This window comes from Actinia tenebrosa, unplaced genomic scaffold, assembly GCF_029948245.1.
Source record: "Actinia tenebrosa isolate PJP-AT-01 unplaced genomic scaffold, QUT_ActTen_1.0 PGA_scaffold3__52_contigs__length_22856419, whole genome shotgun sequence".
NCBI classification, from domain to species: domain Eukaryota; kingdom Metazoa; phylum Cnidaria; class Anthozoa; order Actiniaria; family Actiniidae; genus Actinia; species Actinia tenebrosa.
Window position 1 is genome coordinate 17,856,441 of NW_028292580.1, and position 17,214 is coordinate 17,873,654.

The following is a 17,214-nucleotide window of genomic DNA, read 5'->3' on the forward strand; positions in this document are numbered from 1 at the left end:
GCAAATTATTGCATTATTTTATTGATTTATTTAAGGATTGCCTTTCGTTTGTCTTGGTATAAGCTGATTATCTTTTTTTAGTGAAAAATAAATTGCCTTATTATAAATTTATTTATCATTTGTGGAAAAAGGTTCACAGGTTCCGCTTGCATGCATCTTTATCATATTGACATTATGTGTTAAGCAAATATGTATAACTTTTTTTTTTTTTTTTTTTTTTTTTTTTTTTGCCACAAAATTCAACATTTCTGGTCTTATGAACCTGTATTATTTTACCACAGGGATCCCAAACTCCAATCATCGTCAAAAAAACGCTTTATTGGAGAAAAACTAAAAACGTTTTTCAAAAAGCACTAGGTGCTTTAGAAACTATGTTCTTAGCTTTAAATCTTGGCACAAAAAAATTTGCACTTTTTGCATTTTTTCATAGAGAACAAGGCTCTTGAAGTTGAGACCCCTAAAATCGCGTTTTTTCGAAGGTCCCAAATTTTGGTCAATTTAAAAATTCGCTTTTTATGAACAAAATATACACTAAACGAAGGCTGAGGATGAGGGCTTTATGTTTCTGAAGCTATCTTTTCCGATTATAAAAAAGCGACGGTGTAGTGAGTGAAGGAAGTTTCTGGTCTGCAGTCAATAGTCAGCGGTATACTGTTTTTAAACTTTTGCATATTTTTGCATGTTTTTGCCTTTTGTGTTCAACAAAAATTACTCGAATAACACCTTCAATAATGCTCTAAATAACTGCATTTACAAAAATTTGGAAAAATTTTCAGAACGTTGGAAATGAAAAGGCGAAAACACTTCAGTTTGGGTTGCCTGTGGTTTCATTATTTTACCACAGGGATCCCAAACTCCATTGATCGCCATAAAACGCTTTATAGAAGAAAAACTAAAGATTTCTCTCAAAAAGAGCAAGATGTATTGGAAACTCCTTTATTAGCTTTAAATGTTGGTACAAAGATATTTGGACTTTTGGCATTAATTCATAGGAATTTCGAAGTCCCAAATTGTCGTTAAATTATAAATAGTGTTTTTTAGAACTTTTCTGAAATTATTTTTTCCAATCATATGAAAGCAATGGTGTAATGAGTGAAGGAATTTTCTGGTCTGCGTTCGCCTTGTCAGAGGTCTACTTTTTAAAGACTTTTTCATACTTTGGTATGTTTTTGCTTTTCTTTTTCAATAAAGATTACATTAATAATACATCTCACCTATGCGCTAAATAACCGCTTTCACAAAACGCAATTTTTTGTAACTTAAAATTCCTGAAAATTAACAGAAAGCATTATAATGCCTTACTCAAAAACCTAAGGCTTTTGTTTTAAGAAGTTTAAATATCCTCTTACTTTAAAACATTTTTTTAAAACAAACATTACATTTTTTAACGATTTATTAATTGCCATCTACATTGATTGTCCATAGAGACAAAGACATGACACTCAAGGGAGTGGTCATCCTAAAGTCTTGAAAGACGAAGGTGTTTTTGTATAGACCACGCTTTTTAAAAGTACACTTTTCTTTTGCATGCAGATTTTTCATTCTCAAGGGATTCGTAGACATCCAACAAACTTATTCTGCTCCGCCATTTTGAAAAACAACAAGAAGCCATCAAAGTGTTTGAGAAGAAACCAGCCGTAATAAATATCCTAGACGTCTAGAATGGAAGGTAAAGTGAAATATAAACTTTGTCGAACTATTAGGATCATAAAAAAGTCGAAATTCGAAGGTTTTTGGGTAACTATATGTCATTGCTAGCCAAGTTGAAGAACGAGTCGTTTAAAATAAAACTGATTTTGTACCGACGAGCATTTGTAGTATTGTCTTTACCTTTAGAACTGTTTAGATTCTTAGTACATTTATATTTAGTCATACCTAGAAGTACCGCATCAATAAACCATAGAAAAAAACTGATTTTTGTACTTTTTACACCCGCCGATCGTAGAGCATCAATTTCTTCCCTACTCCACCCCCCGCGTGTTTAATTCCTAGATTCCTGTATAGAAAACATGTATTATCTTCTATCCTTAAATTTGAAGCCGAGTTCAAGACAAAGTAACTTATAAATACACACAACATTATAAGCTTTTCTTTCTTAATCTATTTCAGTATAGTAGTGAAAAATTGTGCATTCGGTGTGTAATGACATAGAGAGAATAAGAGAAAAATATCAAATGCATTTGATATTTTTCTCTTAATTATTCTCTCTATTTCAGTATATTCAATTAATTTTTTTATCTATATATCATTATTAGGCTAAACGCAAAGAATCAAAAATGGAAAGACGTTTTCAAGGACCAACAGGAATGAGGGAATCCGGAGTTCAATCGACATGTTTGTTTATTGGTTAAGCAATCAGGTTATAAAAAATATTACAGTTTAAAAAATATGTTCATTTATTTCTGCTGCTTTTTTAATTTTTTAGATATTTCGGATTGAATATTACGTGTTTCACATGTATTTGTTTTGGTGTATAATAAATGAGTTTCAAAATATTTTACCGTTTGTTTATTTCATGGTACACCCCTTTTCAAATTTTCGTCTTTTTCCCGCCAAAAAACTTAGAAAATTTTCAGGCTCCTTGTCACGTGATCTGATCTATGGTTCAAAACTTTTTCCCGCCCAAAAACTTAGGATATTTTTAGCATTTTCATCATTTGCAACCTCAGCTGTGCTTAGCTCACTGAGCCACACTCACTTGCACCTCTTTCGCTTTTGCACTTTTACCCTTTGGCTAACTTAGCACCTCTACCCCACCCATCTAATCCCCCTAAGAACCTTCGGCTAACCTAGCACCTCCACCCTACCCATCTAATCCCCTTCCTTTATTCTGTTAATTACCCCCCTTGTTTCGTTCAGACAATAAACAAGACATTAATTATGCATAAGAATTTTTAATCGGTAATTAATGCAAGCCATTACAAAGCCCTATGATTTAAGGTACATCAATACCATCACTTTCAACAAATAAACTGACAGTATACAACACAAGTGCACAGGCTAATGGACAAGAGGCAAGTTGAAGGTAAGGGTTCAAATCCAGGTAAGGTCTAGGTTTTCAGATGAAAAATTGGACAAGCAAAAAGACAGCCACCCACAAGCAAGGAACAAGGCAAGTCTGGTATTCATCAACAAGGTAAGAAGGTTGGCTCAAAAAAAAAAAAAAAATTGGCTTTAAAGAAAAAAAATTCAAATTGGCTTAAGAAAATTAAAAAAAATTCAAATTGGCAAGAAAAAAAACGAAAAAAAAATAATAAATTGTGAAAAAAAGTAAAAAATCCCTATAAATTTTGAAAAAATATATACTAAGTCTTTTTGTGATTTTTTTTGCCCCTAGGGTAATTAGACGAAGATCCCTGAGATCAAAAGTTCAAACCTACCCTCCCCTTAAGAAAAAATGGCCCTCAACAAAGCGTTAAGGGCCACCCTTAAGGGTTTGGAATAGGATGAACTGATGACCTCAGGGACAGAGCTTTTGATTAGGATTCTGAAGACAAAGGTGTTGCTTGATTAAAAGACTGGTACTGGAAACTAAAACGAAGCATAAAACTGGTTCTATGCCTCGTATACAGTATTAATTGGTCCCAGTTAGACTTGGAATTTTTCATCTACTTTATCTAATCAGATTGAAAGCCGCCTTAAACTGATTAGAGGGTAGCTTGCATGGAGCTTTATGAAACTCTAAAAGGCCCAATTTTGAATGACTGATTTTAGATACCTCCTAACATTTAATTATTCGATCAATGAAAAGTTCCAGGTCTACACTGAGCCTTACCAGTACTAGTAACAGAATAGACTTAGACAGGATTGCAGCCAACCATGGTGTATGACAAGGTACAGTGCAGTGTGATACAGTATTGTTTTAGGATAAAATCAGAGTTGATTTATTCTGGCACCTCAAGTCTGTACCATGGTTTACTCAATCCTACACAATCTATTCTGCATTACAGCAAGAGTAACAAATGGTATTTTTTTGCTGACCAATCATGGATTGTTTGCAACCGGGTATGTAAATTGAATTTATTCATTTAATTGTTTCCAACTGGGTATTTGCAATTTGAAGTTCAAAGGTAGTGGCAAGAAAAACATATCAAGCCACCTTAACGCCAACATCAGATAAACCCATTTTTTCAATCATTTCAGTTAACAAATCCATTCCAGTGCCTGAAACATGGCAACATACCATTTGATTTGTAAAATAACATTTTCAATTTGAAATCTTTTTAACAAATAAATCTCTTTTCAGAGTCAGACAGAAACCGACTTAGTTTTAGTATACCATTTGTAATTTCTTGTTGTACTTTTAACTCAAGCAACACCTTTGTCAGACTATGAGATGAACACACCAAGCCCTGTGAAATACCAATGCCAAATAAATTTTTTGTTTGATTTTATTTTTTTCCCCGATTAGGTTGTTTGGTACTGAGTAACTTTTCCGTGCAGTAAAATCAAATCACTTATAGTTTTGAGACTTTCCACATTGATGATTAAGTAGATGGAACCGAAAATATATACTGAATTTTGAAGGAAACATCAGATTAAAGACAAGTTCTTGCTGATAAAAAAGATGAAATTGGAACTGCGAGATAATTTATGATCCCTTTAAAAATGGGCACTAAGATTTTTTTTAAATCTTAGATCCTAGCTAAACAGCGTAAAAGCTAAACAAAAATATGGCATAGCCATAAAACATCAGTCAATATCCAATTGGAATTTTGTACAGTATTTCTATCTGACCATTGGTGTGTCCACTCATAGTCCTAAGTTTATATATTTTCACCACTTTAAGAATAAATGGAACCATTTCTACTGATGAGTACAAACACTACAAGCAGTTGCAACAGGTAATGGGCCAACAAGTTGACTACATTAGTACAAAATAGGTTCAATTGTACTAAGTTTAAAAAAATAAAAAACGAAAATTGGTGAAGATATGAAAGCCTAAATCTTTCATATATGATACTTGTTGAACTTATTTGAGTGAATTAATTCAATTGACTCATCTGTTGCTCTGCAAGTTTTAGTGTTTGTAAGGTAACTAACAACTTGTCGAAGAAAAGTAATTTAGAAAATTGCACCTTCCAACCAACATCCTCTGGTTAACTTAAAGTGAATGTAACACCAAAATACATGGTCTACCATATTTTTAAATAGCAATGTAAGAGATTCAGAAAAGTAATTGGATGATAAAAGAGGACATTGGTGGAAAAATACAAGACTTAATGCTGGTAAATTATGCACTTGACTTACCGTGTTGAAGAGAGTGAGCCAGGAGTGCAGAATATAGCAGGCAAATTTTTATTAAAGCATCATATACGGTAATCAAAGAAAGTAGAACTACACTATCTCATCAAATATGCTCAAAGGAGAAATTTAAAGCCAACAATAACATTTAAAAATGTCAAATGCAGCCGATTGATCATGAATTTGGTTATTACTGTCTTAGTTGCTACACGCTGATTGAGAAAACAGTTGCGACATGAAAATAGGGAAATACAATTGATAAGAGTATGTAAAGGTACAAAAAACTTTTCTTGATTCTCTTGATCTGTGAGTAACGATAACCAGGACAAGATAGTGTGGTTCTACTGTATCAACAAATGCATCAATGAGAATAACAATCATCATGATTTATACAGTATCCTCTCGCTTACTATTTTTGCAGAACAACTAAAATCAATGAACCAAATGAAAAGCTAAAAAGAGATTATTTTTTCCTTCAATTTTTTAAAAAAGACTTAGAATCTCAGATTTTTTTAGTACAGCAAGAGAATACTGTACAAACTGTAAACATGTCAAACAAAGAAATTGTTTACGAAAAAGCTTTTTTACAAATTTTGGATTCTTGGAATTTGCCAAATCCGATTCAAAAGCAAAAAAGGGTGGAAAAAATTAAAGCAAAGGACTTGGAGTAATGAAAATATTCTAACTCAAATTCAAAATAATTTAAAACATATCTTAAATTAATGCTTGTCTCTGGAAAAATTTTTTTAGAAGTACTGTGGTTTGAATAGAATATGCAAAATTTTGAAAGAAACTTTTTCATGTACATCAGTAATCAATCAAATGTAAAATCAATCATTCAATGTGAGACAAATAAAGATCAATAAATATTAGTCAAAAGGCAATCAAAATCATAATCACACAAATATATATGATATGTAGAGTTGATCCAAGCCAGCCAGTCATCAGGTCCAAAGGAGACATTATATGTGCATAAGTTACCAGCATTTAGTAAATTGTAAGAAAATTCAAAAGATGTGGTCACTTTTCATTTGTAACAAAAAGCTAGCACAACCTTTGATACCTTGAGTTCTTAAAGTGGTGAAAACAAATCTACATACAACAAAGCATTATATGTAGATATATTAAATAATTAAAGATTATACACCAAAGACAAAGTGAAGATCAGCCAATATTTGAGGCAAATACCAACCAGAATCCACTCAATCTGTGGTGAATAAGTATTTAGTAGAATTACACCGGTGCTCAATTAATTCAAAGGAAATTGTTTTTGCTGGTGTAATCTTACTAAATAACATCTAAAACTAACACTTATAGATTCAGCTAGTCTTCTTATCCTTGATAATCCAACTAAAAAAAACAATAAAGTGTCAGTATGATGGTCCTCCAAGGTGAACAAAGCCTAAGGGACCCTTCTTTTTTATCCGGGAGCAGGTGGGGCAGTGGAATTTTTTTGAGGCCATTTTAGATAACTTCTGAACAAAAGCTTTTGTTTTCATGAAAATAAACATGGATGCAGTGTAATTAAAGCCCAAAAGGGGAACACGCATAACAATTCAAGTCGCACCACACTTATACAATAAAAACAATTGGACCATTTTTTTAAATCAACAATGGGTCATGGAGTCAGAGTTCTAGTGTGGGTTCCAAGGATTTTCCACTGCCCAACTCCCTGATAAAAAATAACAGTCCTAAGGGGTCCCTACCAAGGAGAATTGGTCCCCACCCCCTTTTGCAAAAAAATATCTTGTTTGACCGTAGTTTTTATTGAAATAAAAGCAAATGCATAAAATTGGACTGAATGCTTAAACTGCCTTTCTTTTTTCTTAATTTGTTGATGGATATACGGTTATGGTTGAGTCAAATGTTCACATTCCCCCCCCGGGCATACCCCAACCATTTGACCGGAATCAAGTTCCGCAGAGTGGGGAATTTGACGCTGAATATATGTTTGAACGGGCGGGCATTTGACTTTTAAATAAATATAGCGGCCTTCGTCTAATTTGTATAAATTTTCGTATTGCAAAATTTTACACTTTGATCGTGCTTATAGAGGACTCTAGTTCGTCTGCGAATTTAAAAAAATCCAAATACCTTTGTTTAAAATCTGGGATGGCACAAGAGAAGTTAGAAAAGCTTTTTTGGTGGATTCCTTTGCACACTCTTTTTAAAAGAAAGGTTGAACTTCGAATTGATTACGATCTCATTGAAATTGAATCGCCACTGTACAAAAATTTGGTTTCAAAATACAATCTTATACTTACCGCTTCTTTGAAAAAAAGGGAAAGAAAAGCTTGGAATTAAAAAGAAAAAGAAGCAAAACCTTTCAATGTGGTTGGCAGTACAGAACGAGTAGATGAAGATAAGTTTTTGGAGTCCAAAACGATAAACATGAAGTCTTGATTCTTTTAATAAATCACTTTATTTAAGTGTCTAGTCGTTCTAGCGTTTTCGCACTAATTGGGGACACTTTTTGCCCACACGCACTACCACTACATTAATAATGTTTTATGCATACAACGCTCAACTCACATGTTGATTTTTACGGAGGGAGGAAACTGGAGAACCCAGAGAAAATCCTCGTAGCATACAGTAGGAGAGAACAACACATCAAACAAACTCAATTCACATGTGGCGACCGCAGGACTCAAACCAGCGGCCCGACCCGTTGGACTCACAGAGGTGAAACCTGACGTGTTAGCCGCAAACGCCACCCATGCTACCCTTTTAAAATTCTTTTAAAATTCAAGCTATAAATGATAAAACGATCTCAAAAGGAATTTTGCATGAAATTTGTTGTATGTATATGATACAGGCTCAATTTTGTACTTTTTAGGTAAAAATTAGAGATTCATCGGACTGGAGGGGTGGGCATTTGACCACTTAGTGGAGCCTGAACAGTGAGGCATTTGAACATTTTTCCCTAAAAGTCAAATGCTCGGGGGTTTGCCCGGGGGTGGGGGGGGGGGGGGGGGGGTGGTGGGAACCTTTGAAATTGACTCATACATTACCAATATTCAAAATTTTGCAGAAAAAAAATAAGAAAAGAATATTAATTCCATTATTTTTGCATTTATGGAGTAGCTATAGAGTGATTTTTGAGTTCAGAACGGGAACGTTTGCAGAACTTTTAGCCGTGAAAGTCTGCCACGTGCGACAACCAAACAAGATGTCAGATTTCAATGCTTATTTAAGCGGTGAAAAATCCTAGAAAGCCTCAAATGAATTTATATAGGAGAAAAACTCAATCTTATCTTAAGGTTTGTCTAGTTTAGCCTAGTTTTGAATCATTTCTTACCGTGTAATGGTCGAAGTTTGTGTCCACACCTCGAAGCTTCACTCTTTCTTCTTGTCAAAGAGACCCTGAAGCATGATGGGTACGCGTGCTTCACTACCACAGGAAGCCCATGGTATGTTTTTTGGAAGACGATGACGAAGCTAAATTAAAAAGAGTAAAGAGTATATATTGATATAGTCATTGCTGCTGCTATGTAGACATCAATCCATCTTATCTGTTTCATCCATCTATTTTATCCATTTCCCCCATCCATCCATCCATCCATCCATCCATCTCATCCATCTCTATATTGAATGTAAAGTAAATATACAGCATTTAACTCTTTGCATGTAGTTAGTATATTGTTTCAGATGGAATAAACTAAAAATAATAATAATGATAACTTAATAATAACTTTATTCTATATAGCGCCATTTCCATTTCTGTCCAATGGCGCTTTACAAATTACAATTAAACACTAAAAAATATGCGGTAAAATAATTAAGAATTATATGAAGATGTTAAAATATATATACATTAAAATTTATTTTCCCAGTTAGACCCAGCCTTTACACCAAGCCCCACATGCGCCGAATCCAACGCAAACGAGCGACGATTGGAGTAAATAGAATGAATAATTATTATAAGTATATATACACAGGTGATCATTGAAAACCTCGCGCGCCGATACGATGATCACCTCCAGCGATAATCCAAAATGGCGGCTAGCCGCTTTGTTGCTGTTACCGGGAAAAAATGTCTTTTATCTTCTCTTTTTCCCTCCTTTTGAAAGAATCACCTGTGTGTATTTATACTAAAACAATTATTCACCTCAGGCTCAGTGAATATCGTAAATGATAACCTCAACTTCGTTTCGGTTATCATTCCCCGATATTCACTGAGCCTTCGGCGAATAATTGTTAATTAATCCTACTTTAGACAATGTCACTATGACCCACGATGCATATCTTTTGTGAAGTAAATATTACTGCTATAAAACGGTATATATATAACAGTTTCTGCAACTGAGTTTCATATTTCTTCCCTCTATTTTGGATCTTTTTGCAAGTACTGGTTCACGTTTCTGGTAAGCGAGGGGGAAGTCTACAATTTGATGATTTATATGTACATAATGATCAAGTTGTATGATAATGTTGTCTAAATATGCGGCTTGGGAATTCCAATGCTATGCATAGCAATGTCTCCACTTTCTCTGGCGATCTGGCTTTTTGGATTAACCCTAAGCTTTCGAAGGTAACACTTCCTCAAAATGAGACCCAATACAGGACTGATGATGGCTAAACCCAAAAGAGTGAAACCAATGGCCTTTCCAGTATTATACATTGGTCCTTCAGGTGCTTGTTTGATGTCAGTGGGCCTTTTCGATGAAGATGAAGCAGCTGTAGTGTCGTCTTCTACATAAAACGTATCAGGAAAAAACTGAGTTGTTTAATGTACATGTAACTGAATACCTATGAAACTCACCACACAAAATCATTGCCAGCAAAGAAAATTCAAAATAAACAAAAAAGGTCAAGATCAAGATTAGCTTAGAAATTTGTGAGAGGAAAAATAGGTAAACTACATTAATTTCGTTGTCATCCTGAAAATTGTCAAGAAAGCGACTCAATGTAAATTAACTGTTGAAATGCTTAATGAGAATAATTGAAAATAAGCAGTTTAAAAAAATGCCATGGCATGCTTAAAATGCTTTTGCTTTGATGGAATCGGCCTCCTTTTTCAGTGTTGGGCGTATTCTTTTAATGAGAAGGAGTTTCATTAACAAGGTATTCATGTCTGCCCTGTACTGGCACTTTGCAAGACGACAAAAGCTTCCCTGAATCTTTTTAGAAACCCTCACTTGATATTTCGGTTTTTTAATTATTTAGTCACCCTTAATAAGTTGCGAAAATTTTATTGCTAGCATAGTTACTGTAATTGCCCTTATCTGTAATCTGTGTGTCGCGCAGGGAATAGGCAAATATATTTCAACAATTTCATATATGATTCCCAGCAAAAAAAAAATGCTAGTTGAAAATGTGATTATGAATGAAGTTTCAATATTCAGGTAAACTTATCAGGCTAAGAAATATAAGAATTCTATACCTGTAGTTTCCTGAGATGGCTGATTCGTTTTTTGAGTTGAGATATTGATGATTTGTGATTTAACAACAACAACTGTGGAGGGTTTAGACGTTGGTTCCTCTGTCGGAATCACAGAGAGTTTGACGACCTTCGATGAAGCGCAGGGAGGGTCTCCATTGTCCATTGCAATTACCTCAAATTCATATACAGCTGGTGGAAGGATCCGTCTTGAAATAATCGTACCATTTATGGGATCAATTTCAAAGTAACTGCGCATGTTCGATGGAATGATACTGTGAATAACATATCCATTGTCTCCGCTGTCAGCGTCCGTTGCATGGATCGTGAACAAGACAAAATTCGTGGTTTTGACGTAAAGCAAGGTGAAGTCAATGCTTGATGCCGGATAATCGTCAAATACTGGACAGTTATCATTGGTGTCTTCCACTGTTAAAAACACATTTACTGTCGAGAACTTTTGTGGAAAACCATCATCTGATGCAACTATCTCGACTTTTAGGTGTCGTATTTGGTTTTCGTAATCAAGGACGATAGCTGTTGAAAGGGCACCTGTCATAAAGTTCAAAGCAAATGCACGACTAAATTGGTTCGGAACAATAGAATATAGTATTTTCCCATTTCGACCAGTATCAGAGTCGTTAGCGATCAGCATTCCAAGTAGTGTTCCAGAGGGCATATTTTCTTTCAAGGTGAAATTATACTCGCTGACATTAAAAACTGGGGAATGCAGATTTGGTGGAGCCGGTTGATCACAGTACTTGCCATCGTATCCCCGGTAGCATTCACAAGTGTTTGGTGCAATGCAGTCTCCTTTTTGAGAACAGTCTTTATAAGCAGTACAGTTTGGAATGGTACAGGCGGCTCCATACCACAGGCCTGAGCAATTGCAAACATCATAATCAATGCATTCACCTCGCCCTGAAAAAAATCACACTGTTTACTAGGTAAAGCTTTGGAAGGTAATGTAAGAGATGTAAGGCATACTGACAGCAGTAAACCTCATTTAGTCTGGGGCTATTTCAAAATTAAATTTAAGAATAAAAACTGAACGTTTCACACAGTTACGTTAATCTAAAATAGCTGGGTCCAGTGGACTAGGGTTCATTTCCTCTTAAAAGGCTTCGTATCCAGAATTTTATTCTCTTTTTCTTCCTTTGCATTTCAGGTGTTTGGTTTATGTCAGACACTGTGAATGTATGTTTCTTCCTAAAGTAAGGCCCTGGCTAAACGAGGAAACAAGTTTCCAGAAACATGTTTCCCGCGCGCAAGTTCCCCAATGATTCCAAGATTAGCCACATGCGAAACATTGCTACGTGCAGCAAATTTTGCTTCCAAGACGCAAACATATTTCTGCTGTGCGGCAGAAACATGTCATGGTTCCAAGACGCATGATAAACAATGTTTCCCAATGTTTCCTCATTTAGCCACGAAAGTCAACATTCTAAAAGTCAACATTCTAAAAGTTCGTTACTTAGCAACGCTAGCTCTATCTTGAAAGTGCGCATGCGCTAACCGATATTGAGTAAACATGTTTCCCGATGTTCCCTGACAGTTTTGCCACCTTTGGAAACATTTAAGAAAACATGTTTCTGGAAACATATTTGGACCTTGTTTAGCCAGGGCCTAACATATCAATATAGTTGCGGTTGCAATAAATTAAGATACACTCTTCTTTTTCATTTTCCTTTTGGTTAATTGCTCCTCTGTTTTTCCTTTCTCTTTTCTTTCGATGGGAATACCTACCCGAACAGAAGTTCAGCACCTCGCAGGAGAAGTTGCTACAGTCATACCCAGAGTATCCAATGGTACAGTTACAAAGGTTAGCATCAATACATTCTCCATGGTCAGTGCAGTTATGGACTTCTGCACATGATGTTTCATTACATGTTGGGCCACTGAATCCAGAAAAGCATCTACACAAAATATATTTATTAATGAAATTCCAATTAGTTAACACTTGTAAGTTAATTAATATCGATTATTCACTTCATTGGTTTTAGAGAAATAAATATTTTAGCTTGGCGTGATGTTCCCATTTCAGTACACGCGTAGTTTCGTGTTTAAACGTAATCTGTTTTAATATTTTCTTCATAACCGTAAGGGGAAAGGAGGAAGCAAACTCAAGAGAATGAGATTTAACATGCAAAGAAAAAATATGCGCCAAAACTCAATCTGCCTATTTTCCTTCATCTGATGAAGGAAAGTGTGCAGTGAGAGTATTCTTTTACCTGCATGTTGAGTTTTTTCCGTCTGTATTTTCACAAATGCCACGATTGCTGCAGTTTAATAAAGAAGAGCAGTCGGATGGCTTGCTGCAGTCTTCGCCCTGAAATCCAGGTTTACACTTGCACTGATTGCTTGATATGCAGTCTCCATTTTGAGAGCACTGGTTGACGTCTGGGCAGTCAGGAACACCACAACTAACTCCGGTCCATCCTCGGTCACACTTACATTCGTAAAGTTTTACGCATCGACCGTGACCTAAATACATAAGATGGCATTAATGTAAGTTATTAAAGACTAAGTGTACGTGTTTATGGTGAAACGACGAATAAAGTTGTACCTGAACAGAAAGATAGATCGTGACATGAAAATTCTGAGCAGTTTTGGCCTGTCCATTCCTTGTTGCATTTGCAGACGTCAAAATCAACGCAGACTCCATGGAATGAGCAATTTCTAACGGCATAACAAGTAGGCACAATGCTACAGTCCTTTCCTGATTTTTAAAAGGAATGATGGGTTTTCAAAAAACTGTTAATTTAGGATGGATGTGAAAAATAAATCCTTACGACAATGGCGCGATAATGCAATATCATGGAATAGAAAAAATTGAATGATCGTTCTTATTTATCCAAAGCGGAGTTATAGATGCTTACCTGTAAATCCATCATTACAATGACAGACGTCAGAAGTCTTGCATTTCCCGTGAAGGGGACTTGTGCAGTTGTTTAGATTCAAACACGTAGCTGCATTTAATAGAAAGGGTGAGTTAAATATATTACTAGTTTTTATATTGAATCATTTGTAAATATAGGCTAAACGTATCAAAATATTGCTTGGACTTAAGCTTTGTTCACCAATGCAAAAGAATGATGGCGATAATAATGAAAACCCTATTAATTATTGAGCGGTTTTCGTATGGGTGGGCGGAAGCAATACCGACGACAAAATCGTAGCTGTACTTTAGCCGTACGGAAAATTACCGTAGCCGTAATCACGCGTACTCGTTGTGATTGGGTGGATTACTGGGAGACAATGAGAAGCCGTGTATGTGCTGTGAGCCAGTACCGTATTTTTCCCGTGAACTTATACAAAAACCACTCTCAAAATTATGTTGGTAGTTTGATAACGATTGTAAATAAAATGGCTATGGCCTTAGCGATGGTAGTGGCAATAGCTATTCTATTATATAAAAGGGTACACAATAAAAAAATATGAGAGTGAAGAACCAACTAGAACTAGGAATTACGCCAATGGCGACATGACTGAAACGCTATAATGAAAATCTCATGAGATTCATTTGACTGACTTGGAAGAGATTTCTTTATCAGTGCAAAAGCATCAAGGTATTGCATTTGTCTTATACAGCATATTTACCTTCTTTGTCGCAGTTTTCTCCTTCCCAGCCTGTATTACAGTAGCAAAAACCATTGATGCATTTGCCATGCAACAGGGAGCAATTAGCACATTGTCCTAAGCAAAACGAATTAAGTCGAATTAGCAGCAAATATATATATCATATCCAAATAGGTAGTATAATGTTTTTAATATAAACTTACCTTTTTCGCAGGCTTTACCCGACCATCCTTCAATGCATTCACAGGTTTTGTTTACGCAGCGGCCTCGCCCAGAACAAACATTTTCACAACCTAATGATTCAACAAACCATTGTTAATAACTTTAGGCTTCTTCAAAGGTGCCCTGATGCTATCAACATGAATGGCTTTTTCGTCTATTATGTTTTAAAATTTTTCTGTCAATATGTCATAATGCTTTAAATGTTATGGGTTTTCAATTGGATGCTTTTCGATAAATTAAAATACCTTGCTGCAATGTTTCTTGTTCAGAAAGGGTCGTGTCATTCGTAATGGCGACGTCATACACACAGCCTTTCAGCAAATCTCCAGCCAATCCCATAGATGAGCACACAAGTATCGCTTTCTGGAATTAGATAACAAGCAAGAGCAATAATGGAAAGCAAATAAATGGATGAAAAAAGGAACTAGCAAGGAAGCAAGGAAGCAAGGAAGCAAGGAAGCAAGGAAGCAAGGAAGCAAGGAAGCAAGGAAGCAAGGAAGCAAGGAAGCAAGGAAGCAAGGAAGCAAGGAAGCAAGGAAGCAAGGAAGCAAGGAAGCAAGGAAGCAAGGAAGCAAGGAAGCAAGGAAGCAAGGAAGCAAGGAAGCAAGGAAGCAAGGAAGCAAGGAAGCAAGGAAGCAAGGAAGCAAGGAAGCAAGGAAGCAAGGAAGCAAGGAAGCAAGGAAGCAAGGAAGCAAGGAAGCAAGGAAGCAAGGAAGCAAGGAAGCAAGGAAGCAAGGAAGCAAGGAAGCAAGGAAGCAAGGAAGCAAGGAAGCAAGGAAGCAAGGAAGCAAGGAAGCAAGGAAGCAAGGAAGCAAGGAAGCAAGGAAGCAAGGAAGCAAGGAAGCAAGGAAGCAAGGAAGCAAGGAAGCAAGGAAGCAAGGAAGCAAGGAAGCAAGGAAGCAAGGAAGCAAGGAAGCAAGGAAGCAAGGAAGCAGGCAAGCAGGCAAGCAGGCAAGCAGGCAAGCAGGCAAGCAGGCAAGCAGGCAAGCAGGCAAGCAGGCAAGCAGGCAAGCAGGCAAGCAGGCAAGCAGGCAAGCAGGCAAGCAGGCAAGCACGCAAGCACGCAAGCACGCAAGCATGCAAGCACGCAAGCATGCAAGCACGCAAGCATGCAAGCAGGCAAGCAGGCAAGCAGGCAAGCAGGCAAGCACTGACTGACTAAATTAATTAGTTAATGAAAGACAGCGACAGCAATGATAATGATGATATAATAGTAATGATGGTGTCCTAATGGTCATGATAATGATGATGCAATTATATATAATATCAAAAAGACGGTTGAGTTAAGAAAAAAGCTTAAAATCTAAACAAAATTGCAAATACTCGTTAAAAATTTTCTCTTTTAGTGACACTTGGGAAAAAATTAATAGAACGTTTAAGTGCAAATGATATATTATCACACAATATTGAATGCAAACCTTTTTGGTCTGATCATCAATTCCTGCTAGATTATAAACAGGTATAAACGTTGAATCGGTATATGAATAATCCATGACATCATCAGGATAAAAGTTAGAGTCCTTCCATGACCAAAGAAGTTCCTCGCTACTGGATGTTTTTATTCTCCCTGTTTAAACAAAGAAAAAAATATATTTCATGAGTATGCAGCTTTTTGTGATCTTTAAAGACTAAAATTTTACTCCTCTAAGTACTTACAACTCTCTGCAAATTTGATGGGATCAGTGTATATCTTGCCATCTGGTCCCTGCAAATCGTTGGATGGATCCCCGTCCATGTACCCATACAAGCCGCTAGTTTTCTTCATAAAGTCAATAGTAGGAGTAAGTCCTACATTGATGTATTGTCTTTCCATTACTTTGCTGTGTCGAACGTCTAGGCTAACAGCTATGCCTATAATCAAAATTAAAAAGAGACAATAATAGTAAACAACAAGCTGGGGATGCAGACCTAATCTTAGTATCGTTTCTTAACTATCAGTTAAGTACTGCACTTTACTAACCAACTAGTCTAGCTATATCTTTCTCTTTAGATGTATCATGACGTACCAGCTCCCAGTGGTAAAAGAATTTAATAGACCTTAATCGTCTTGGTTTAATGTTTTAATCTATCATATTGATCACCTGATTTGTATTCAACTGACATCAACATGACCACTGACTCTTTTTCGTTTCCGGTTGAATTTCTGTACAATTTCATCGAGACTGTTCCATTGTCTAATTTGATTTCTTTACCCAAAAGGAAGTTTATATGTTGACTTTGTCCATTTACCCTGTGGTTGAAAGAAATAGTTCCAATTTAATTTGTTTCAGAAAAGTTATGACTGACCGGTATATTACTAGTATGACTAAATGGTTGAATCAGATATGTTGTGCAGTAGCCTTGATAAATTCGACGTCAATTCTTAGGGTGCATGTTACGTTGTACCATAGTTAATAGATTATATAGATATATTAACTATGGTTGTACCTGCCATGTGGGTTGACTATAAAAAGCATTCCTCATTACTTTTGTTACATCAACCAAGATGGCAGCTGTTTCATTGTTATTATCTCGAGGGATTTTGAGTTATGTCGTTGCACCCCAAGAATGGACAAAGATAAGAAAATAACTTGAAGAAAACGACACGAAGCAAAAAACGATATTCATCCTTGTAAGCGATTTTTTTGTGTCCTCAATTAGCTTTATAGCTAAATATTTTGACACGTTAATAAAGTTTATTTTATTATCATCATCATCATCATCATCATCATCATCATCATTATAAGCTCAAGATATCAGAGAAACCCTCATCGTCCTAAGATTTATTCATAACACTCAACTCTATTATA

At 35.8% G+C, this 17,214-nt stretch overlaps 1 protein-coding gene across 2 annotated transcripts in view; it reads right to left on the reverse strand.

Annotated features, from left to right (window-relative positions):
* Positions 1 to 8,918: 8,918 nt before the first annotated feature.
* The window catches only part of LOC116301621 (protein bark beetle), a 33,491-nt gene continuing 25,195 nt past the window's right edge, over positions 8,919 to 17,214 (reverse strand). For both annotated transcript variants that reach the window (XM_089035014.1, XM_089035013.1), the window contains exons 31-42: positions 16,507 to 16,655; positions 16,082 to 16,276; positions 15,844 to 15,992; positions 14,671 to 14,788; positions 14,407 to 14,496; positions 14,225 to 14,320; positions 13,504 to 13,593; positions 13,191 to 13,343; positions 12,856 to 13,108; positions 12,371 to 12,540; positions 10,628 to 11,545; positions 8,919 to 9,936 (exon numbers count right to left, since the gene is read on the reverse strand). In XM_089035014.1, the coding sequence (XP_088891140.1) occupies positions 9,680 to 9,936; positions 10,628 to 11,545; positions 12,371 to 12,540; positions 12,856 to 13,108; positions 13,191 to 13,343; positions 13,504 to 13,593; positions 14,225 to 14,320; positions 14,407 to 14,496; positions 14,671 to 14,788; positions 15,844 to 15,992; positions 16,082 to 16,276; positions 16,507 to 16,655 (2,638 nt within the window). In that variant the 3' untranslated portion in view covers positions 8,919 to 9,679. The remainder of the gene's footprint in view (positions 9,937 to 10,627; positions 11,546 to 12,370; positions 12,541 to 12,855; positions 13,109 to 13,190; positions 13,344 to 13,503; positions 13,594 to 14,224; positions 14,321 to 14,406; positions 14,497 to 14,670; positions 14,789 to 15,843; positions 15,993 to 16,081; positions 16,277 to 16,506; positions 16,656 to 17,214) is intronic.